The sequence below is a fragment of the Phaethon lepturus genome, unplaced genomic scaffold (assembly GCF_000687285.1).
Source record: "Phaethon lepturus isolate BGI_N335 unplaced genomic scaffold, ASM68728v1 scaffold4060, whole genome shotgun sequence".
Taxonomy (NCBI): Eukaryota; Metazoa; Chordata; class Aves; order Phaethontiformes; family Phaethontidae; genus Phaethon; species Phaethon lepturus.
Genome location: NW_010509660.1, coordinates 5,536 through 30,633, shown reverse-complemented (window position 1 = coordinate 30,633; position 25,098 = coordinate 5,536). Strand labels below are relative to the sequence as shown.

General features: G+C 38.6%; 1 protein-coding gene across 1 annotated transcript; it reads right to left on the bottom strand.

Annotated features, from left to right (window-relative positions):
* Positions 1–284: 284 nt before the first annotated feature.
* FGD4 (FYVE, RhoGEF and PH domain containing 4) lies at positions 285–25,098 on the bottom strand (the record flags this gene model as incomplete). Its single annotated transcript, XM_010296705.1, has 12 exons — positions 24,929–25,098; positions 21,504–21,984; positions 13,771–13,860; positions 11,570–11,715; positions 6,868–7,024; positions 5,615–5,753; positions 4,629–4,687; positions 3,863–4,009; positions 2,179–2,351; positions 1,096–1,126; positions 835–930; positions 285–410 (listed from the first exon to the last, which is right to left on the bottom strand). Coding segments are annotated over exons 1-12 (1,737 nt in total), but the record flags the coding sequence as incomplete, so codon positions are not given.

The window sequence follows — 25,098 nt, the reverse complement described above, 5'->3', positions numbered from 1 at the left end:
GGTCTTTTCCAACTTTAATGATTCTGTGAACAGTATAGTATGTCCAGGGGCTTGGGACATTTTACACAAACATGCATCTTCCATTGCTCCAAATTACTTCCAAATTTACCATGCCAACTAAAGCAGATAGAGGATCCTTTGTGGTATGCTATACACAGCTGCTCCTTTCAAGCACAGCAACACATTCTGCAGCGTAACAAGCAGCCAGCAGAAGTCAGCTAGGTGCTTAGACCCGTTTTCCCAAGCCTGCTCACCAGCTACAGCAGCCAGGGTTTTGCACTTACGTGTCCACATGCTCGGCAGTGGTGCCTTCTCCTTGTCAGTGCATTAAAGGGCTCCTTGCATTTCATGCACATGGTTACTTCGTTGTCTCGTATCCACCTTGGTGCTCTCTTCCCAAGCTCAGCGTTCTGAAGGGGAGGCGGGGGGAGAATGAGAGAATAAAAAAAGCCAGTATAAAAAGTTGTGCAGTACTTTAAATAGCAAAAATAATTATCCTCTTCCTCTAGAAAGGAAATGGCAAAACACAGCTCAAGATGCATTTTGAAATCTACACAAGAAATAACAAAGAACCCAGTCAAAAATCATTATGCATCACTGAAAGGGTACCCTGTTATGCATTCCAAGGAAAAAAAAAAAAAAAGAAAAGAAGAGGCTTGTTTATAAGATTTGGCATTATGGAAAAAAAAAACAATTACCAACAAGTTGACTACTTTGTAATTCCTCTGCTGTATGAATGATGAGCTTGAAAACAAAGTTTCTGCCAAACATTTTACACTTATTGAAGAATAAAATGGGTACTAAGAAGGTTACAAAGGAATAACAGCAACTTACAGAAACCTCGACAGGTGTGTCTTCATATTCTTTAGCAATAGCATTTCTGAAAGTTTCATTCCTCTGCTGAAAAGCTTCTATAGTATTCTGAAGCGCCTAAGGAAACAGTGAAGAAATTCCTCAAACATATTACATATAAAAAGGACTGTCTGCATTCTGGCCAGAATCAGAGGGAAGCTACAGCCAGAAGATATGAATATTACTTTTTTGAGTGCTTCAGTGAAAAAGTCTTTAGTAAATAAAGAATGTAGATGAATTTACCTTTATCCATTCTTCCTTATCTTGTTCAGAACTAAAAGAAATATTTGACACATTAGTCCAAAACTAGTTCAGGAAACATTCTCTCACTATCAACAACCTCTTGCAAAAGCCAAGTAGTAAGCAATTATCAGGAATTTAAATTTAAACAATACTGTTAACTGTCCAACTGAAAACAGAAAACAAAAGCATGACTTCAGGCTTCACACATTTGCACACCACTAAGCAGCGAATTCAAGTTGAAAGATAAATGTAAATGCATTTAAAAGTAGTAATAGTATTTGTATTGTTAAACTTTTTTGTTTTAAATAACAGGATACAGAGGAAAAGAGGATGATGCAAAGTTTATCTTATTAAAGTGATGCAGGTGGTTTTTTCTCCTCTCATTTCATGCGCTACTAAGTTCACATACTAACACACATTTCTCTCGTGTATCTCTTAAATCGTCCTCCCTCCCCCAAAAAAGTGATTTCCTCAATGCTTTTTTTTGTCGTTGCTGTTGTTTAAACCTGTATACAGTGGCAAGAAGAGTATGCCATTAAACAAAAGGAAGCTGAATCTTCCAAAAGATACCTGGGACTGAGGGAAAACAAGTAGACTTGGAAACTGGCCTGAGGAATAAAGGAAAGCAGGTGCCCACCTACCGCTGTAGAAAACTCTGTTCTGTGGACATAAACCCACCAGGGCAGAGAGTTTTGCTGGGTGAACGTGCCCTGAGGTGAACAGACCGATTTGTACCAAGGTGGCTCAGGTACCACAGGCAGCAGCACTGCCCCAAGATTAACACGCTCAGTGTCCCAAAACGCTTGATGTCAGACAGATTGCCTTTGCACCAGTTGGGTACGCTGCTTTCCATTTTCCAGCCAGCCCATTCACAGCTATCTTGGGTATTTCTGCAAAGTAGGTAATGCACTATATACTGCAGATGCATCTTCTTAAGAGATTCTGGGGCTGATAATGTATGTTTTTGGCAGCCTAGGCTATTTTCAAAACACTGATACTAAGATGAAGCCCATTACATCTTACTCCAAATCTCTTGTGTGTATATTTAATCCTCCAAAAATTAGATAAAAAGACTTTGCTTACCTGGCCTGCAACTCCAGCGTCCGCTCTTTTCCAGAGACTTGAAAAGTGTGTGGATATTCTTCATTATGAGTTTCTATAATCTTCATACCATCTATGCCAACTCTGGTTCGAACCGAGAATTTTGATCCTACCAAGCTGAATTTGGGGACGCAGTAGAGCAACATATTGTTAAACTGGGGAAAAAATAAACACAGGGCTTTGCTTTAACAAAACCAGAGATGCAGAGATCTGAGACAATATCACAAAGCTGGACTCAGTGGGTGAGAAAGCAGGTTCTTTCCTGCTCAGCTGATGTACGAGAAGACCAAAGCTCTCATGAAAGACAACCATCTCTTCTTATTTGTTTAGAAATAAGATTAAAGCCAGGTTCAGTGGATATAAGAATAATTGCTCTGTATATGCAGCAGTCTTCACAGCATTTATTAGCAACTATACTCAGACTGGGTATTTTATACCACTGTAAACCTTCTGTTGGAAAAAAAACATTCTTATGCCCAATTCTGCGAAAACTACTCAAAATGGCACAATAAGAACTCTTTTCTTCAGTGTATACATTTATATTTACCCTGTACGGAAAACATTAGGTTTTGTAGAAGTTGTAACTAATATTATTTGAGGACATTTTTTGTCTTTTCTCCAAGATAGAACAACATTTCTGTCTTACAGTTTTTACTCACTGAAACCCTCAATACCACAGGGAAAAAAAAACCCCCAACATGAACAGGACAAAGATATATTCCTTCATTAAAGATTAGAACTTTAAATAATGTTTAAATGTCTCAAGCCCCAGCCTAGAAGCACAGTTATTAGATCTATAGTGTTTAATTCTCTCACATTTTTTCCCTCACATTTTCTCACAATTAATTATTAAAAAGAGAAATTCATTTCAGTTAAATCGTATTTGACAGAAATCCTGTCTGGCCTATTGTCTAGTCTGTATCACAGATACAGCACACTTGGACTTGTCACCTTTCATATGAAGTGCACGTCACTTTAATCAGCTGTCTGGCCCCATTTGAGGCCTTTCTATTCAACAATTTCTCCTTCTGTTTGAAGCACAGATAAGTAGGAGTTGTGCCTCAACAACTTATTACTGGTCTTTATTAACCAAAAGGACATGCATTATAAGGCCCACAAGCAAAAATGTATTAGCAATTTTTAATGCACGGGAAGCAATGAACTACATCAAAACTTCTCCACGCGGAAGTTGTAAGGGAGCATGGCTGTAGTACATTAGTTCCAAGACAGGACACAGGCACCTGACAGGAGGATGACCTGCCATTGACAGGAGGATTGACCTGCCAAGATCCCACAGGACCATGAGTCCTACTGGGACACACACAATCGATCAGGACGACAATCCTAAACTTTTTACATTTCAGTTTCATGAGAACGTCAAAGTTCTCATGCCCTAGGACCTGCATTTATAATCAGCCACCACTTTTAAATAAGTGAGTTGCTGGACACTGGTTCCATTTATTTAAAACCACATACTCTGCTCTAAATGGCGTTTTCAAGCCTTTCTATAAGTAGTATAAAGTTTACTCATGCTCTAATATCACTAGTGGAAAAGGACTGAGATCAACAAGAGCGAATTTCCCCCTCCCTTTGGTCTAGAGCAACCAAAGGCTGTATACCTTTCTAGACTTGAAAGAGCCCTGCAAACACAGCCCACCATACTTACTAGGAAAAGATACCGTTCTTGAGCAGACGTATTGCGAGCAGCAAGTTTAAGGATCTGTCCTTCTTTTATCAGTTCATTTGAAGGGTTCACAATGTCTTCCTCTTCTCCTAGCATCTCATATATCTCTAACAATTTCTTTAGGTTCTCCTTTACAGTGAAAATACAGTTATAAAACTTATTAATTAAAAGCACAGATCTTTAAGCATGTTTAAATGAAATGATGGGAGCTCATGTAAGTCTGGAAAATGTTAGCTTTGAAAAACATATATATACCCAGTATATATGGTCAGCCATACAGATCGATTAACTTAGTTGATGCAGTAACAAGTACTTTTAGAAATGTTATCTCCGTGGTAATTTTAAAAATGCAGTTATACACACAGCCTCCATTATTTCTTGTCCAAAACATCTCACACACTTAATGAAGTACCTATCATACCAGCCCACTATGGTAGAGAAACAGTAACTACTCTTTACAAACACTATCCTTCCACTGACAGAAACAGATGAAACAAGGTTAAGAATCCAGCGTAATGTCAGCTATTTGAGCCAGGAGGGGAACCCAGCCTGTCCCATTTTCCACTTGAAGGAATTAGGTGCAATGCCAGATTTTGTCTATCATTCTACAATAAGCAGGACCAATCACTTGGACCCAGGAAACATATTTTTCCCATTTTAGGGAAGATTTGCAATTCACGCTCCTAGCTTCAGCAAATACTCAAATACAGTATATTAAAAAGTGAACGGGAAAAAAAGGATCGTTTACCATTTTTCTTATTGCACTATTTGAGTGACTTGCTGCAGTGGATATAATTTCCAGGGATTCTAGACAGAAGAGAAAGAAAAAAGTAAAACCAAAAAGCTGCATTTTTACATATTTATATATTGCATAGGAAAAAAATGGATCATTCTACAAAATTCATTGTCATTTTAATGTAAATTACACACTACAATATTTCTTAAATTATCAATAAAAAGTAACCAAGCTAAAGTGGAAAGTGTAAGAGAGTCAGCTACTAAATAAAAATTATGATCTGGAAAGATCAGAAGAGAATTATTGCAGATTACTTTAGAGCTTCAGCACTTAGAATCACATTTTTGTGACATGAACAGTCATGGTTCTCTCCTCTCTCTTCTCAAAGTAGTCCAGAATGTTAAACTATGGGTTTTTTAGTTGAAACAGCTCATACTCCAAATGTGTACAGTAATGGTACTAACAATGAAATGTTTCAAAAATTATCCGGCAACTAATATGGAAAAATCTGTGGAAGTATCTTGAAGTACTCTTGTGTAAATACAGAGAGGAATAAATTTTAAAATGTGCTATTCTTTTTCCATACAGGAGCTTAAAAATCTGACGAGTCTAAATCCACTTTTTTACAAATAAAAGACATTGCAAATGTGCATAATGCAAACCAAAATGCTTGCAAAACCAAAGAAAGAAAAACCACTGCAACACCTGATTATCCGCAAAGCAAACAAATCAAAACCTGTGCGCTATTCCAGAACTAAAGCAAACTTGTGTGCTCCGGGAGAAGAATGCTAAAGGCTTTACAGCTTTTATATTAACTTCATCCACTAGTCAAACAGATTTTATTTGAAGAATCCTACCAACTCCACTGAAGAAATTCTGTCATTCTTTTCAGAGGGACTTTGCTTCTTCACTTTATTTTTCCTGAAAATAGCTTTAATTTACAGTATCCTCTTACTAATATCTTATTACAGCTCTTTTAATGGCTAGAAGATATTTACTTTCAGCATCTTTCCAGTCTAGAGAATCCTGAGGCAATTTCCTTAGGTAGTCCTTTAGAAGCATCTCGTAGCGTGGAATGCGTTGTACTGGTTCTAGCATGTGATGTTGCAATGTCAAATTTCCACACACTTTTTCCTTCTAAAAGATTGTAAACATATTTCAATGTAGTAGGCAAAAATGTTATTAGGATATAATAAAATAAAAGTTATGGTTGATAAAACATAAATAATGTAGTTTGAAACATGCACGACAGACCTTCTGCAAGAAAATAGAACTACTGTACTGAACCAAATAATTAGAAATTCTTTCCTGAAAATAATTGTAAAAAGTTTTCTAAGTATCCAGTAGAATTCACAAATAGAAGTCCTACCAAAAAAACCTTCCGAACACCAGTGTATTTTAACTTAATTTTGTAATAACTCAGACAAAAGAATTACAACTGAATTAATAAAAACAGTTCTTAACATATACCTTTATAGCCCATTCATCTACCTGAGGAGTGCTTGCTTTGAATTTCATTGATAATGTAACCTCCCTCAGAAGTGTGTCAAGATGCATATTCATTTCCATAATCTTAGATGCAATTAAAATATGACATTAAAATACACGTATTTGGATTCCCTGGCACAGAATCACAAGACCCCACAGAGCAGTAAAATTTAAGCAGAAGTACCGTATCCTATTTCTAGCTGCTCCGTCTGCAGGACACATACCTGCCAATTCACAGACACCCCTACGGGGAGCACTAGAGGGTATAAAACGCACCTCTGAAAAGAATAGCGCATTGCTTAACTGTTAAGCTTTCTTTACCTTTTGCGGCTCAGCATTTAGGATTATATACTTACTGCCAAAGCGTAGTGCTCTGCATAACAGCACTGATGTGAGCCAACAGAGTACTTAGGGATTCAGTGCAAGGATCTACAGTTGCACTGATATGTCACTTTATCCTAAAACAGTATTTACTTTTGGTATCTATGACAAAACGTAGTGTTTTTTTATTCTTCTCACGTTTCGACCTTTCTACTTTCGTCCTCTATGTTGCACTGGAAAGGCTGCATTCCTGTGGATATTTGTGCACGTGTGAAGGGAGAAGAAGAAGAAACAGAACGCGGTGTGAAGCGGACAAAAACAACCCTTAATTCTACGGGATTTGGTATTTCATTTTCTCTTTAATCCTTTTTTTCACCCACAAACCTATATATTTTTATATATGGCTGTATTACTTGGAGATCTACATTATTCTCCCCATTACCTGAATGTCTTGAATAATGAATTTGAATTGAGGTGACCGTTCAGTCCACGTTTTCACCAATTCCATTGCATTATCAAAATTCTTCACATACTCTCCATACATCTTGAGGAAAGGAGCTAACTTCTGCAGAATATCTCCAATTCTGGGGGTGGTAGTCCTGCAAAGTAAGAGAGTGGAATCTCAGAGCAAACAGGAAAGAAAAAAAAGTCACACAAGGTTATAAAACGGTTTCAAGCATTTAACAGAGATTCCTTGTTCGGGATCGCCTCATATAGAGTTCCAGTGTAACCATTAAAACTGACCTGAGTTAACATGGAAAGATTGTTTGTATCCTCTTTGATCATGTATAAGCATTATGGGTCATGTAGAGCACTAAAGAAAGAAAAGCTATCTATAATGAAAAACCTGAAAGGCTTTTCTTACAAAACATGGCCTAATTTATTGTATTTGCAGTTCCTTAAAACTACATTATCTACTTTTGACCATACTTCACCTTCTAAGTACCTAACCTGTGGTTTTGTTTGAGGACTAAATCCATACTGTACAGCTTCCCTTCTATGCGTCACAAACACGTGTTTAGAACTTCTAAAAATCATTATTTATCTAAGAAAACCTATGAAGTGGAGAGAATCCCTTGGATTCCAGTCTTCTGTGAGAACTTTCCCACATCTTTCCCAGTTATTGATAGCATCTTCAAATAAAACAGAACAGTAAAGAAACTGATGGAGAAGCAGTGAAAAGCTGCGCTGTTGATGCACACAAAGAAAGGGGAACGGCACATACGCACCTCTGAGTAACTACAATACGAAACACGTTTCACATTTCATTTTCAAGGACAGATTCAGAAACTCAGTATCTCTGGATTTCTGAAAGTCTGAAAACAACGTTGTGGCAGTGGTCTAAAGTGAAACAAGTTACTGCAATTACTTCATCAGCCTACTCCAACACACCACTTCTCCAAGGGAAAAGCTGTGCAGAAGGGAGAAGTTATTTGAATAGCGAATATGGCCAGGACCAGCAAAGGCTGGTCCAGCTCCAGCTCCCTCTGAGGGGGCAGAAGGTACCTCTGTACGACCTGGCAGAGGTCTGAGCTACTGCTGTGCCTGGCAACTACAGCGGGGGACAAGACAGGGTGAGAAGTTGGTCTCTGAAATCACCAAGGCTCTCCACCCTTAATTAGCTTTGCGTATTTGTTCAACCACTCTACATGCAAGCAAGCACATACACTTTCAAAGGCAAGCTAGAAGTTTAAAACCAAAACCCATTCCTTTGAGCCACTGAATGCAATTTCCCTGGGTTGTCATTTTATTGCACTGGGGCAGCATAATTTTAAACTGAAAATAAAATGCCAATCATACCAATTCCAACAGAACGAAGGAAATGTGAATATATTTCTAAAGGTCACGAGAAAAAAACCACACACAAAGTTTTCTGGTAAATTTAACAGATAAATAATTATAAAATTTTACAATTAAAAAAAACCCTTAAAGCAGAAAAGACTGTGTCAGTCCTTTTTATCTAAACAAACTGGCACAAAAAAAGAATGCTTCTACTTAACCGTTTCACAGCTATTACTAGACAGACATTAAAAGAAATTGTTGAAACTTTCATAAACCAAGAAGTAGGAACAGTTTGCTATGCCTGCTCCTTGGATACCCACGGTTGCTCATTTACACAGAGCGCTGCAATTTCACTGTCTCTGAAGATTGAAAAATTTCATAACCACTTTTCCTGCAAGGCCCTTATATATCTGAAGACTCTGAGGCTGAAAAACAAATTCATCATCATTTCAGGTGCGAAAGACAAGGTCCACATCACACAAAGAGCTCTGAAAGAACAGGAAGGACAGGGGAAGTTGCAGACAGCAGAACCTTCTGAGAACAGCATCCTCCCTTGATGGACGTGTAAGTATAGACAACTAGTTCATCTCATATTCAAACGCTACTCAACCATGAGCAAAAATATTAAATTCTACTAAATGTCATCAGGTACAGGACAGTTACTGCTGTCTTGGACAGACAGATCAAAAAGAGAACTATCACCACGGACCCAAATCAGCACTGCGTTATTGCCAGACAACAAAGATAGCATCGTTACGTGGGTCAAGAAGCAGGACTTCACATTGTAACATAGGTACAGAAACAATTTGTATTTCCGTGTTGTCAGACCATGATGGTATTCACCTTTGCATTCTAAAAACCCAGACATGAAACAGCTGACTTACTAATCATGATTTGTAGCATCCTATTTAAAACTGTCATGGCTGCAAGAAAACTAAGGAAAGGTCTGTAAAATCACAGCACAGCAAAGGTGACTACAGAACAACTGATTTCTCTTCCAATATACAAGCTAACAGGGATCCAACAAAACTGAAAGTTGCAGTTTCAAAGCAAAACAAATCACACATGTAGGTCAGCTCTATAGTTGCCACAGATGCCAAAATTTTGTGTTGAAAGAGTGAAATAATTTCTTTGCCAATGCCCCCCTCCCCCAGAGGCTATCGTGCTGGGGTCTTATATTCTTCCCCAGGTACCTGCTATTGGTCATCCTCGGGTACAAAAGACAGTTAGATAGGTACTTTGATTGATGTGGGATCACAGTTATGCTGTTATGCTCCTTCCATAGGAAACACACTGCAACAAGGCTGTTTCCAGTGTTTTCAAGCCATATGTTGTAAAAGAGCTGTTGCTCAACTCATTCAAAATGCAACTACCAGGCAATTTCATTTCCACCCAATAAGCTTAGATTCACACTACCTTTTCTTTTAAGAAAGAAGAATCTGCTTCCAATCTACTTTCCCAGCTGCAAAACTATATATTTTTACCTTAAGTTTTCAAAACAAACCACAACTCAGGGAAAGTGTCAGAAGTTTTTATCCAGCTATTTTTGTTGGAAGCTAAACAATAATAGAAGTGCATAAGCCTACGAATAGAACATACTTAAATATTTTCTATGTCCAATTAAGGGAAATGCTGAGGAAAATGAACTCTCTATCTGGCAGAGGCTGTTGTTTCAGAGACTGGTGATAGGGAGTGAAAATTATCCCAGATTTTTCTTTCAGCGATGGTCAGAAATTGTTCTCTTCAACTGCACGCTTTCTTCTAACTCCTCCCAAAAGCATAATGTTTTAAATTTAAACAGGCTTCAGGTACAGCAGAGAGGTTGTTTCCAAGCAATGTGGGAAAGATAATATCCTTAATGATACAATTTATTAGTTTTACACTAGTAGTCAAAGCTCACCTGCAAAAGCACTTTTCAACTTTGAAGCTATGTAATTATACATACATTATTAGTATGCAATTTCGCATTTTGCAAATACATAAGGCAGTGCAGCCCATCTTCTATGCTCTATAAAATGTCTGGAAATTTTAACAAAATTTTAACAGTACACCACAAATTTCATTTCAAATATGTACAGCACTGACATAATGTAGTGTAAGCCGGTTTTTAAACACTGTTGCACTAAGTTTAACTCCTCATGAATATGCCCTCTATTTCAATCCAGACATTCATATTTCCTATCAGATTTTTTCAATTGATCAGAGGAAAAGGGTGGATTTACCTTACATGGTCATTTTGCAAGGAACGTAAGTTAAGGTGTAAACTTTGCTACATTCCATGATGCTTAGGTTTTATTTACTTTCTTGCATTATAGACTATACAGGGCTACCATGTGTTTGTGCATGGTAAATATTCTATTTTAAAGAATCATCATTTTAAAGGGGAATCACCTTATCGAGTCAGGAGATCTATAGGTTGTTGTCTAAAGCACCTCTGTGTGGTCTGAGATTTTGTCATATATGTCACAAGAACATATTAATTCTTATTTTTTAGCATGATTTTTGACAATTAAGGTGTTATATGAAAATGTAACTGGAAATTATATCTGGACAAACACTAGAATTCCTCGCATTAAATCCTAGATAACAGGCAATACAGCAACCAAACAGGTGCTGAGGTGAAACAACTGGATGAAACAATATTCATAAATTTTTACTGGGTTTATTTTGGTTTTTGTTTGTTTGTTTGTTTGTTTTAATTTCTAACAAGGTGTCCCCATTTCCCAAATAAGTTAGAGAAGCAGCAAGGGTTTGGGACTTCCCTTCCCCATTACATGAGAGACCAAGAATACGTGGCTATATTTTAATATCTCCAGTATAATATACACCAAGGGAGGAGAAAGATCCTGCAGTCACATATGATTATCACAGAGTATATTTACACCTCAGCTATCCTTCTTGCTTGCTCCAGATAGAGGTCCTATCAAGAAAAGCTGAGGAAAACCAACCCAGAAAACCAAACACATACCCCACCTTATTACAGAAAGCAATAATGACAAAGGTTACTGTGCTACAAGGGTCGCACAAAACACATACATGTTATTTATCACAATTTTGTATTCTGTGCAAGGAATTAATCAGGTAGCACAATTTCAGTCTGAACCTCTAATTCAGCAAGGCATTAATCATGAGTAATCTCACTGGCTTCAGAGAGATACATGTCCTTTATGTTGAGCAAAGGATGCAAGTCATCTACTGAGTCAGATCCTGATGAAGCGTGGAAGAGCAGATGTTCTCCTACCCACAGTACTTCCTGGGCCTGGAGTGCTTAATTATGAAGGTACCTTCCCTACCTCAACCCTGTGCCATAGTTTCTACAGACACGGTTTTAGTAGGATATTAACCAGTGAATCGCCTCTTACCATTCTTGCATTCTTTTCTCAAGTTCTGGAAGTAAGAATTTACTGTGGAAAGCATTTATCGATGAAATGTTAGAAAAAATTTTGTTAATCACTTCAGCTGGAAATGAACCTCTGTTGGCTTCCTCGAGGAGTCTGGAATAGAATACCTGCAATACAGAAAAAGAGCCCCAAACCTATCAGCCAATTATCTTCAATCAGTGGAAGACCACCTATCCACCCCTCCTACTCCAACTGAGGCTAGATTAATATTTCAATAATATAGACAGGTAATGACAAACTCATTTATTGTCTTTCCCTCACCAGAAGTTAAAAGCTTCTCCTTCCCTTACAGCCCACTTTTTTCCTTGTGAGCCAGGAAAACACTGCAGGCAGAGCAGACATAAGGAAAGCCAAACTGAAGTAGTGCCATTTTGGACCGACTCCAGGCATCCTGTCTGTTTTAGCAGCTAGATCATCTCAGCTCTCCCCGTCTTCCAGTCGTATTTTCCACTCTTGCTTTCTTTTTAATTAACATGATGTCTGATCACCACTAGCCCAACCTCTCTCTTTGTATGCTGTATCCCCCTATTCTTTTGAAATCACAGCAGTTGGCAGACTGTGAGCAGTCCCCACATCCCATTTAAAGCACAAAAGGATCCCAGTTCTGACTGGACTCTACTGTAGTATCTTTAAAAAAATGTATTAGTTCCCCATCAGTGGGCTCTACCTAACTAGATGCAGCTACAAAATGCATGCAGGTGTTATTGTGCACATCACATAAAACAGTGCTTATGGGGAGCTACGGTCCCTCTATCTCCCTCTCCCATGCTTCAACAGACTGCTTCTCCCTAGAAGGGGCTTTCAGAAGATCGTGAAAGAAGAAAAGAGTCTGAAGACAGGAACTTTGGTAATGCCAACTGAGATAGCAAAAGTGTCTTAAAAGGAAAAAAGCCGTACACTTTCACCTATACTTTAAAACATGCTCACTTTGCTGCATCCCTGAGAGGACAGTTAGTTAATTTTGGACAAGTTACTTTGAAGACTACACAAGTCACCTAACTTTTTAACCAAGTTTGGAAACGTAACAGTCCCTTCCCAGTCTTCTGTTTCCCTCTCAGCAGCAGCAGTTGAGCAGCTGTGCTTGACATTCATTTTTCAGAATTCTGTCCAGATAGTATTTGGAAAACAGGCATAGGAGTGATGCATTTAGGATCACATCAAGGAAAATAATTGTATGTTACCTATCAGAAAAACCTATGAATGAAGTAAACATTTTCCTTTTTTATTTTTAAACTTCTCTAAGTCAAAGCTCTTCTTTTGGCAATACTTTGTGTTTTAAAACATACATCATACCCATCCCAATGTGGGTCAGTTAGATAAATCCACTTTCATGATGACGATTACTTAGATGCCCAAGCAATCTGAGTAAGTATTACATCAGTTGAGGCTTTTTGCTTTTTCCTCAATGCTGTGTACAATACTTACGAATAAGACATGAGAAATTTCAACAGTGATGCCTGAGAAAAGTATCATGGAGTAAGGCAATGCATAGCTATAGGTATCTAGGTAAAATGGATGTAGGTGTTACATGAGAAAGTAAACAATGTTTAAAAAGGAATATACTCAAGAACTACTGACTTCCATGTTTAAGAAATATCAGTTTGATTCTACAGAGCACAAGAATTCAATCCTTGAATTCATGTTCATTTCAGTGGGACTTAGTCTAAATGTATAGTGGGAAAACAGGGCATATACAGTTTAGAATGGGCATCTTCCTAAGGTTCCTTGGCACTAAAGAAAAAAATCTTTTCAGGTAGCCCTAATTTGAAAAATTTAGTAATTCTCTAGTGAGCAGGCGATTTCAGTATTATAAAATGATGTCCTTCTTGTCTGCATCACCAGAAGCCAAGAAATGAGTGTTAGGTTATGCATCACCTTTGTTGCAAGGGCTACCAGTATGAGGTTTGCACTACTATTGCTTATGGTGACATCTAGACACACAGAACCAACTGTGTTAATATACACAAAATTCTAATACTTTTTAAAATGTAGTGTTCTTATAACAGAAACACAGGCAAAGTTATGTGGCAAATGACTGACTGGAGAAGTCAGTAAAATGGGAAAAACATACCACCTTTTATGTAATTTATATAGACACTTATGCATAGCTGTTCAAGGGAATTCAAGGCAAGACAATCAAAACAAATTCAAGAAAAATGCACCCCATCTAGGAGGTCAAGTCGGCTGACGTAGGCTTTTTCTGTTTGTAGAAGTTCACTGGCAATTTTGTGACGTTTCTGTTCATCCGTCTCCTGGAGGAAAATAAGAAGAGCTCTTAGGATACTGGAAGAAACATAATTTAATACTAAAAAAAAGTTGAAAAAAACATACGATTACTTTGTAGTCCAAAAAGCAACTGAAATCCAAGCTTCACATTTAATAACAGACACCACATTTACAAACTTTCTAGCAGTTTAATCAACAAATACAAAAGTCCCAAGATGACGAAAATCAAACTGCTCAGTAAAACTCAAAGCCTAAAACATTTAGTATTTCTCAGTTTGTACAGGGATCTTTGCCAGAGCACCAACTCCCTACTCAACAGATCAGCTCATATCCTGGTAATTGAGTACCACTGACCTTTCAGAGCTGGAAGAGCTGATTTGCAGAGTACGAGGGAACAGATGGGATAAGTTGGTGTTCGCCCCCGCCCCCGTTTCAAAAGTTATTTGAACTGCATGTTCTTTGCACAACAGAATTATTGAAAAATACCGTACAAAATGTTTTATGTTCATCGATACACTCATTGCTGATTAATTGTTGACTGCAATTAGAGAAATCCTTCGCTAGGTCTTTACGGAAGTCACTTTTGCATCTCAAGAGAAGTTTTCACTTTAAAGTCTTTCATTCCACAAAATATATTTTTGGTTCTTCTGCAGAATGGAAGCTTAAAACGTTCACTCAATTTTCAATATTAAACTAAATATTTTAGAATATAAAATTATGAGTTGCTATGAGAAGTTACTTCAAAACAAACAATGAAAGCACAGCCTTCTATGATATTAAAACATTAGGGAAATGCCTCAGGCTCACAAGTGTCAGATTCAACAAAATGACACTTTCATTGTAAGATTTTTTCTTCCAGATCTAATGCCAGTGCTGAAAAGTGTTCACATATAACGACATCTGAGTCTTTCTAAGTAAACAGCAGTCTTGTGCTTAGGGGAAAGTGGTAATTTTCCAGAAAAACCGTAGAACGACTTCATCAAGAAATAAAGAGGAGAGCTTGAAAGAGTTATTTCTGATTTCAAACAGCACACGGCTCTCCACAAGAGTACAATAAACGTTTGCAAATGCGTTTATAAAGATGGTTTGCAGAATACTGAAAAAAGTGTACAACCTTTTCATTTGAAGGACTTCAGTGGCTTTTTTCCCCTTTTAAGTATGCCACATTTGAACACATTTCAATTCTAATCTGCAGTGTTAACAGTCACACTGCTACACGGCAAGCCTCCTCCCTAAACACAGGCTTTCAAGAGTGACTTCAAAGCTGTTCATTAAATCTGTTTAAATCAGCATAGCAACCACAGTAACCTGCAGAACAGCATTTTAAGTGCTGTCAAGAGACTTCGCAGGGAGCTGGAGGATTAGCTATTACAGCTGCAGCACACCGTTTAGTGCGGCCATTCACAAGGGATCTTACATGTGGGCTTGAGGCACAAAACCATGGAGGCTGCTGGTTCCTCAGCAATTTTATTTTATTTTTTTCTCTCTCCAAAACCCCGCTTTCTCCCTGAAGCACTGCTATAGAACCAATCTGCACGTGTCAGACTACTTGAACTAATTGAGAGAGGGGAAAAAAATCACATGTAACAGATGCAAAAATATGACACAAAATGAACAATTCAGAAAAAGCATTTAATCCTCACTCCTCAATCACGGCAAATGCCTCTTACTCTCCCACTATACTCTGACCCCAGCTTTCCCATCCTCTCAGTATCAACCCTACACATCCTCCTAATTCTTGAACCTCAGCCTCCTTTCTACATTAATTGCACGACCCAACACAGCAATCTCCTATTTGGGAAAAAAATACGCACCACGGATGAGCTATCTTTTAATCACAGTGGCATGTTCTTATTCCAGCATAAGAACATCAACCTACAGGGTTATACCAGTGCAAGGATAAAATAGTATCACTAGTTTTCTTTTAGGGAAGTCCTCAGTTTCCCACCTCACCATCTCAGTGTTTGCCCACATGTTACACAAACTCCCAGGTGTGTTTTCTCTGCTAGCTCCATCCTCCTCACTACTCATTCACCCACCTCAGTGTTTTATCTAATATCCCACCCAAAGAAAAGCACCTGGTTTCCATGAGGTCACTCCAGCTTCCTTCCTGTCGGAAACAACAGGTCACTGGCTATTTTGCTAGTCGTGGCATCTGTCTCCCGAGGAGCTTTTCTGGGTGGAAGTGGCAGCCACGTGTCCTGAGCACATGGGATGAACTGGGTCCGGACGCACAGGTGGACGCGTGGGTCCTGGCAGCGCCGCGCCGCAAGGCGCATTCGGGGGAAAGACTCACCATTGCATGAAGCCAGTGCTGCAGCTGGCGTAGATGCGTGTGTGTGTGTACATATATATATATATATTTATTTCCTGCTTTCAGGGAATTCAGTGGCCGCCACCCCAGCTCTGCCGCGGCAGGCACCACGCTGCGCTGCGCCCCTACCCCCAGCTGCCCACCCAGCCCTCCCTGAAGCAGCATGCAGGCAGCGGCCGAGCGATGGGCTCAGGGCAGGCAGAGCCCAAGAAGGGGCTGCGCTTTTGCAGACCCGAATTGGGCTATTCCAGCTAGCATGAAAGCAACTCTTACAACACAGTTTGGAAATGAATCGTGAATAATGTTCTGTGACAATAAGAATGACACAGAGCCATTTGTTATTAGAGCTGTTCAACAAAACAGCCTTGAAAAACCTCATACAGATAATGGAGGAAAACTTCTACAAGAAAAAACTTTAAAAACCATGGAAAACATGATGTTAGTATTCAACTTCTGAGAACTTCAATGCTTCCCTAAAGAACTACTGTAGCAAATCTAATCATTAACAGTAAAAGGGAATTTTAATTCTCTTAAGTTACAAGTTAAGCTTTATTTTCACAGGATATAACCATAAATGCACATATATCTTTTCACAAGTAAGATAATAAGATAATAGAAATGAAAGATATGGACACATGTTTTTCTGGGAAAGTTTTATATTTTCCTCCCATGATTTCTTTATGCTTTTAGTACACCAGTATTTATATTGGGTTCCTTACCATTAACAAAAAACACCGAGAAAAAAATTTACTACAGGGTCTGTCAGGACACATACTCTATCGCTTCAAACACAATTTCTCAATGATTTCAGGGAACTTTTCAAACTTCTGTAACAATCCATAACACATGGCAACTCAACATATAAAAACAATCAGTAATGGTTCGTGTGATATATAGTGTTCACATTAGAGGTCAGGATTTCCACTGATGATGAAAATATCAGAACTGTGAGGTAACATTATGTTCCTGATGTCTACTTCAAAGCAGAATGCATCCACGCTAAAAATGTTTAGGCAGCTTTTTTAAGCACTTAAGCAATTTGAAAGAATGAACCTCTATTCTCTTCCAACTAAAGACGAAAGTTGAATAAAGCATTAGTATTGATTCTATGGCTGCAGCTGAACCAAATTCTTGGTTCTACCCGTCTTGCACAAAGTAACCTTTGAAAACTCCAATTTTAGACAATTTTTAGTTACATATCTTTAAGCTACAAGTGTATAATATTTGACAAGGTGCCTAACTATTCCAAATATTATAACTTTTTTTCTTCCATTAAATAGTTCATATGCTAAACATGGGTATATAAACACAAAACAAATTTATTGCTTAGCAAAGACAAGATACAAAAGTAATTTAGGTCAGTTGTTACCATCATCTTTAATGACCCAAACCAGATTTTTTTTTTTTGGTTGAATAATTAATTTTAAATACCTTGATCAGACCATACTTTCCATTCTATCCAAACATTTGGCAAAGTTCATGAGGAAGGACTGCAAACTTCTATCTGTATATAGGATGCTTACAGTAAGTATTTCACCTGGGCTTAGTTATATATTTTTTAGTACAAAGTTGCACATCCTTAGAGTCATTACGATACTATGGGTGCTTAAGAAATTAAAGCAAGTAATTTTGACTTATATTGTTCTTGAGCTCTGAAGTTAAGATGAGGTATGAAAAATGCTACTGAGAGTATGAACTCTTTGCAGCTATGTTCACATTTCCTAACATTGTTTTTCCATTGTCCTAAACTTGCAAAAGTTACACTAATTTAAAGCAGACTTTACATAAAACTAAATCCCAGTATAGCCATCTCCCATCAAGCAAACTATACCTACCAACCTGACAGTGATGCTGTATATGATTCACCCCTATTTAGGTGTAGCCCTTGCCCCAAGGGCTTTGCACTAATATATTAAGCAACAGAGAGAAGGTAAGAGATGTAGAATATGAACAAATACCATTCAATCTATGTTGTGGGTTTTTGTTTGTAATGCCGAGTTTGTTCTAAAGTAACAGAGTGGGGTTTTCTTTTCTAAAACCATTCATGCCATAGCTGCTTCATGATCCAAAGCTTTCCAAGTGTTGGGAATATAAATGTAAATTTCCATGAGAATTTAAGATTTCCTTTAATCTCTTGAGTCCTCAGCTTCTCAAATCAAGGAATGCACTAAATTTTGTAAGACCTGAAAGGAAAATCCTGAATGCTACCATCACCTTCTGGCATACTAATTCTACGCAACAGTCCACTGCACAAACGATGGGTGAGTTTCTTGCACAGCAACCAAGAAATGCAGTCAAGATCCTGGTATCCCTGAAGAGGCGATTCTTCTCAAGAGGATTTACGCATTTCTATTGGGTGCTGAAGACATACAGCTTTGTTCCGCATTTACTGTTGCTAAAGATGAACATAAAGTTGTAGAACGAGGAGCAAGCTGGTAGAACCTCTCTTTCTCAAGTGTTGCAACAATAAATGTTTCTTGGCAGAAAGTTAACTTCGCAATGAAGTTTCACCGTATTTAAATCAAAACTTCACCTTACATTTAGAAATGTGTGGCCTCCACCAGGTTTTGCATCTGAAGTACCTGAGGCCACATCATTGCCATTAAAAGGAGACAGCAAGTAAGGACTTTAATAAAGATGCATAATGGATTCTTCCCCATCTGTGGCACGCATGCACGCAGTCTAAATCCATATATTCCACCAGTCTCTCAATAAATACCAAAGCATTTGTCGTCTTGTCTTCAGTTAGCTCTAGCAGCAGATTTCTCACAAGATGTTATTCAGGAAGTTAATTGATTGGGATGTTCCTGTACTATTCAGCCTCCGTGTTTTAGGGAAACCAAATTTTATGACAGAAGGTGCTTCTGCTGCAAGGCAGGGAACTTTTCACTTTTAATTGTCTTTTTGCTTGTGCTATTTGCGGTTTGTGACTTTCAAACTAATTCAGTAAATAAGAGAAATAAAGCATACTCTACCCTGGTCATTTGGGGAAAATGTTTCAGAACATTGACAAATTTATTAAGTCTTGTCTCAACTTTTCCAGAACCTGCAATAATCATTAGTCAGATCTACAGTGGTAAGGGGAAAAAATAATTGTAAGAGCAACATTACTTTAAAATAAGCTTTCTTCTTCAAGTCTAAAAAGCAGTAATTTCTGCTTGGGTTTTGCACCATTTCCCAAGTTAATTCACCCCTTCCAGCAGTGGACTTAGTTTACTTCTCCTGTACATGTATGCATTTGCAAAGAGATAACACCACTTTCCTCCTTGAATTAGGACATATGGCATGCAAGAGATAAAGAAGATACTTTACAGCAGTATCAAAATATATATATGTATCAGATGCATAATTTAAAGTTTGTCTATGACTCACATGCATCTGCTCCTATTGCTTTTACTCAATTTTACCTACACTTGCTTAATTAAAAAGGGTGAAAGAGTGCTGTTAGTCAGTGTGGTGCAACGTCAACTGGACTGCATCCCAGTTTTAAGATCCTTTCCTAACTGGGTGCTTAGCAAAATCACAGACTGTCAAAATGCTCTTGCTTCTTCCCAATATCTGCTTGGACACAGTAACAGCTCAAAGCTCTACCAGGCCTCTCCTGTTCCTCTCACCACCTTCCCCCTATTCCAGACAGCACGGCAGCAGCTATTTAGATCTCCACAGGGCTGATTTCAATCTACAGATTGCATTAACACCAACTACATCATTGTTTGATTTCATAAAGTGTGACTCTTAGATCGATCTGTGGTAGACAGGCTTCTTAATCTCACTAGACCAAAGGGAACGTCCTTGTTCTGCAAGTGAGCTGGTACCTCGGGAAGTGCTGCCGTGTCCCAGTTGAGATTTACAGACTCAGCTCTCCACTGATGCTAACTTTAGAGTTATCCTGCATGGGTTTGGTTTCTTTTGTTTTCTTACCCTTCTAGCAGTAGCAAACAATACCTCTAGTAACAGTTATGTTACAGCTCACCATTTGACTCTTATAGGGCAGATCAGACGCGTCGGTCACCCAGCAGCTGAAAGGCAGATTTGGATGAGATTGCTGCCATTAGCATTTGCCCAGTTCCTTCCTGGATTTTACAACAGGACTGCCTCCCGTTTCTGCTTTTTCCTGAAAATGCTGCCAGCGCCTTACTGCGTGACTTGGATTCAAGCTTAACAGGGCTGCCCACGGAGCACTCAGCACTTTATTGGCACCGAGAGGGGAAACAGGCATTACCAAACAGGAGACGAACACATAATGAGAGGTGTGGCAGGTTAAAGGTGCCTTGGAGCGTCACCAGGCTTATCTTTAGATGTGAATCATAACGGTCATTCATTACGGGCAAAAACAACCCCCAAAACAAAGAAGAAAACCCCCACGACCCGGCACCTTCTTGTCATTACCTACAACATTTTAGCTGTAATACAGGAGAATTTGGGACCCACCTTCCCCCCTCCCCCCCGCCAGAATTTACCCTCAAGCATGGATGTATGTGAACCCTACCTGACCATACCTAAGGGCTTGGAAAAGGCTACAGTTAACTAATTATTCCTGCAAGCAGCAAAGAGCTTTATCAGCGCTCACCTGCTTGGCTCTGCGGTGAAGAGGAAGGCCGGGAGAGTCCAGCCCAGCCGCCCTGCCACGATTCACACGTAGCACGGCTGGACCAGAACTGCTAATGATGTTCACTGCCCACCAGTGCTTCAGTGCAAGAAGGCAAACTGCATTATCAAACTTTTAGAAGCAGAAATATGCACAATTTTTCAGCAATTAGTTTTCCTGAGACCGATTTTCTTCCACCCACTTATATCCCTTAATTATTTAACATCTTCCTTATGAGGAAGCTCAAACTCATCATGGTATAAGTTCTCCTTGCTAACAAGGCATATGTTTAGTATACTCTGAACCTTGCATCTGATAGCTAGCAGACTGCCACTGCCTTTCCAGCTTTGACTTGACAGTTCTGCATGAAACCCTGCTGCTGCAGTTTACCACACATAGTATTTTATTTTATATACACCCCTAACATGTGTCCCTGGTAGTCTGGCACAGCTGAAGCACAGTGCTAACCACGTACACATATTTCAGTTTCACTTTTTTTAAACCTCAGATAGATAATGGGAAAAAGGAAAGGCGGCGGGGGGAGAAAGAAGCGGGAAAAAGGAAAGGGGGAAGGAAAGGGAGGGGAAGGAAAGAAGCGGAGGAAATGCAAGCAAAGCCTTTTTTTCCTGTCTTATATTCAGAGGAAAAATAACCAAAAGATTTTCAACTTTCTGACCTGCTCCTGGAAGCTTATTTTTGTAAATAAAAAACTAGAGAAAATACACACAGTTGTAATATAACAAGAACAAAACAATTTCTCTTTTTACCTTTGCTTCTACAGGTTGATCTTGCTTACTGATTTCCTCAGTTGGTTCTTCTTTCACATTAGTATTAATTTCTAGAGTTTCATTTTCAGATGGGAGCAGTGTATCACTGCTTGGAGTCCTGTAGCAGCTGTTAAGCATCTGCCCTTCACAGGCAGTCACACTTTGCAATGACTCTCTGGATGTACTTTCCCCATTTATCAAGCTGCTGTTGATGGCATTATCCAGAACCGGGGTGGACGTAGTGGAGCCATGATCATGTAATCTCCTGTCCTCATCTTCCATCTGGTCTTGTGCTGCTACTCCGTTGGTTGTATGTAGCTGTGCAACCTGAGTTTTGTTGGTATTACTGTTTCCCTGGTTTTGTAGTGGGTGCTGGGAGGGGAGTTTTGGCTGAGGTGATGGTGTTGACCCATATCTTCCTTGAGATTTAGGAATGTGGAGAACAGAGGAGTCTTTCTTCAAATCACTAGGATTTAATGGGCTAGAAACACCAAACAAACAAAACAGATGAGAGAAAAATTAAACATGGCATTACAGAAAATCCCTGGTATGGGGAGTAGGAGAGTTGCACCATACGACCAATTCCTCCCAAACCATTTTTTCCCGTGTTAATATTAGGAAGTTCAGGCCACTGAGACTTGAACTGCATTATTCCATTGAAACACACACAAACATGCATCTCTTACTGGGAACCCAGAGTGCCATCCATATTGATTCACTACATCCTCATCTCTCTTGAATCTCAGTTGTAAAATGGAAGGCAGTATGATCAGCCGCAGTAACAGATAAGGGAACTGAGGCACTGATACATGAAGCAATTTGCCCAAAGTGTCCCAGAAGATTATCGATGGAAATGGAGAAAGACTCAGGGTCTCCCAAGTCCCAGTCCAATGCTTAAACTAACAAGCAGCCTGTTCCCTAATTGCCCTTTAATTGTACAAAATGAATGAGAAACATCCAAGAACATTTAGCATCCCTTTCCCTAGTTCAGCATATGGCAAGGGGAGCTTTAAATTCTTAGCCCATTTCTTCCCCCAGTTTCCTTACTTAGCAGCGTCCTTTCATCATGCTGCACCTCTTCTAAAGGTTTTTTCCCTTCATATTTTATCTCCACTTTAAACATATGTTATCCCTTGTTCATAACTTTCACTATCTCTTTCTGTTTCCTTTTCGAGGTTCTAGATTTTAGGATAATATAAATGGTAGCCTACTCTGCAATTCATTATAGTTTAAAACTAAAAATAAAAATCCTTGGAACCAAAATAAAATCTATACATTTTTGTCTGAAGTACATTTAACAAGCTATATTCAAATTGCAAAACAATACCATGACTGTCCTCTAACATATTGCTCCTAGTATGGACTATTAATCGTCTGGAAAGATGAAGACTGATTATAAACTGTATGTTTACTCCATATTTATAGGACAGTTTACACAAATATTGTAAACATATTCTGCACTTTCATAAACAGAGCTAAATAATATCTTATACTAGCTTAATCTTCTCCCATTGTGTAACAAAAAAAAATCTAAATCAGTTTTCCTTTAGTTATGTAAAGATTATGCCTTTTTAAAAAAATAAGCTTAAGTCTAAGATAGAATTAATTTACATTTTTCAATTGCATGCACACAGCAATGAGGTTTAATTAACTTTTTGCCATGCCTACATGTTTGTGGGCTGTGCAGACTAATGAAAATACGTTATCGTAATTGACGATCACAGTTTGCAGTTCATGAACATGCTACCTTTGAAGACCAATAATCACAAGTGAATTTCACCTTCATGGAAGACACATTTTGAGAGCTGAGCTCATTTAAAAAAAACAGGAATTGCTTCCACAGCCACAGCAGGATATTCCAGAATTTGGCATGCTAATTATGAAAATTTCTCAAAAGCAGAGTCGAGGAGAATTTAATCACTGGACAGATATTACTGGGTGTACTTAATGAATTATGTTGGCCAAAAAGCAACTCCGCTTCCCCTAGTCCCCAAAACAAGATGTCCCAATTTTTAAAATTCTACAAATAAGAACGTTTTCATTGCTGTCTCTCTTTAGCTTCCTTTAATTGCATAATACTAAAAGAGTTTCTGTACAAACCAGCAGGCATGTCTAGGAGGAAGAAAGGTAGGGCTCATTGGTGGAGGGCACAATGAACCCAAGGATTTTCCTTCCAGAAAGGACAAAATCGCTTTTCTAAGGATACCACACTGTTAAAAAGACTTGGATGATGGTTTGGAGGAAGACTGGGAAACAAAGTGATAACAGGACTGGAGACCTGACTGAGAAGAATGCACAGGACCTCCAGTGCTGCAGTAATTTCTTTTTCCCATCTTTTGGAAGCTGTCATGACAACAGTACAATTAAGTCTCTGCCTAATGACCCAAGTTTCTTGTAGATGAAGCTCTGAAATTATTTCTATTCCACTAGACAAACATACTTTTGCAATGCTCAGCTGCTTCTGTATAAAGGATTAAATTTCCCCCATCTTGGGGGGGAATTCTTTCCATGAAAGTCTTAATACTGGCTCCTCAGAAGGACACGCTCTGTTGTACATTATGCATTCATTTCGTTCCCGTAGGGAGCATCCCTTCAGAACATCAGCATCCCGAGGAAACACAAGAAAGCCACATCCAAAACTTGCAACGCTCAGCTGTCACTGGACTGTTTCTTGAACTGCTCCTGTGTCAAGGGCTTTCTAGAAGGTCACTCTCTTTATACAGAGCAGATATATTCTGAACTTCTGTTTCAGAGCTTATAATGCTTGTCACGTACATCCAACTAAAGACACACAAGTAACAGTGTTTTATGAAGTTCACTGTGGTTTGTGTTTCTCAAAGTTCCGAATGTTTCCTTTAAAAGGCAGTATCAAAACTCAAAAACAGCAAGATATTTCACCGAAATCACCAAGTACTACAAAGCAAACAGTTTAGTGAATGTATGCCATATCAATACCAATGACTCATACAGTTCACCTCTTCACGTGAATGATCTGAAAAGGTTAAGTCAGTATAAAAGAAAAATTAGGATTTTGGGTTTTTCTGTTTGCTTATAAAAGTAAATATTTTTCCTGCAAGAACAAAAAGAACTTAAGATTAGCACCAATGTTTCATTCTAAGAATCAGCACTTATTTCAAATTGCTGACATTTTTCATGATGTTTTAAAAATGCCACAAGTTTGTCCTGTTTGTTTGGATTTTTCTGAAGAAAAATTAACACTTAGCACCTTATGAAAAAGCACACATTGTACAGGCAATATATACAATTGGCATGCATCATTTCAAAACACACAGTTTTGCCGTAAGCTCCTCTGGCAGGGATCGGTCTAAGCACTACCATGGTACCAATATTCTTCCTCACAGGTTCAAGTTCCAACAGTCCACACACAACAAGAGTTAACAACCAATTAAAATTCTATTACATACCTGCATCCCTCAAAACGATTGATGAGATCTGACACTTTACTCGACTTTTCCTTTGTGACACTAGAAACAGGGGTAGGTGTCTCTTCCTCCATTCTTGGTTTCTGTGATAAAGCTTTATGCCTAGAGGTTTGGTATGTAACAGGTGACACCTTCTGCAGATGAATTGGCTT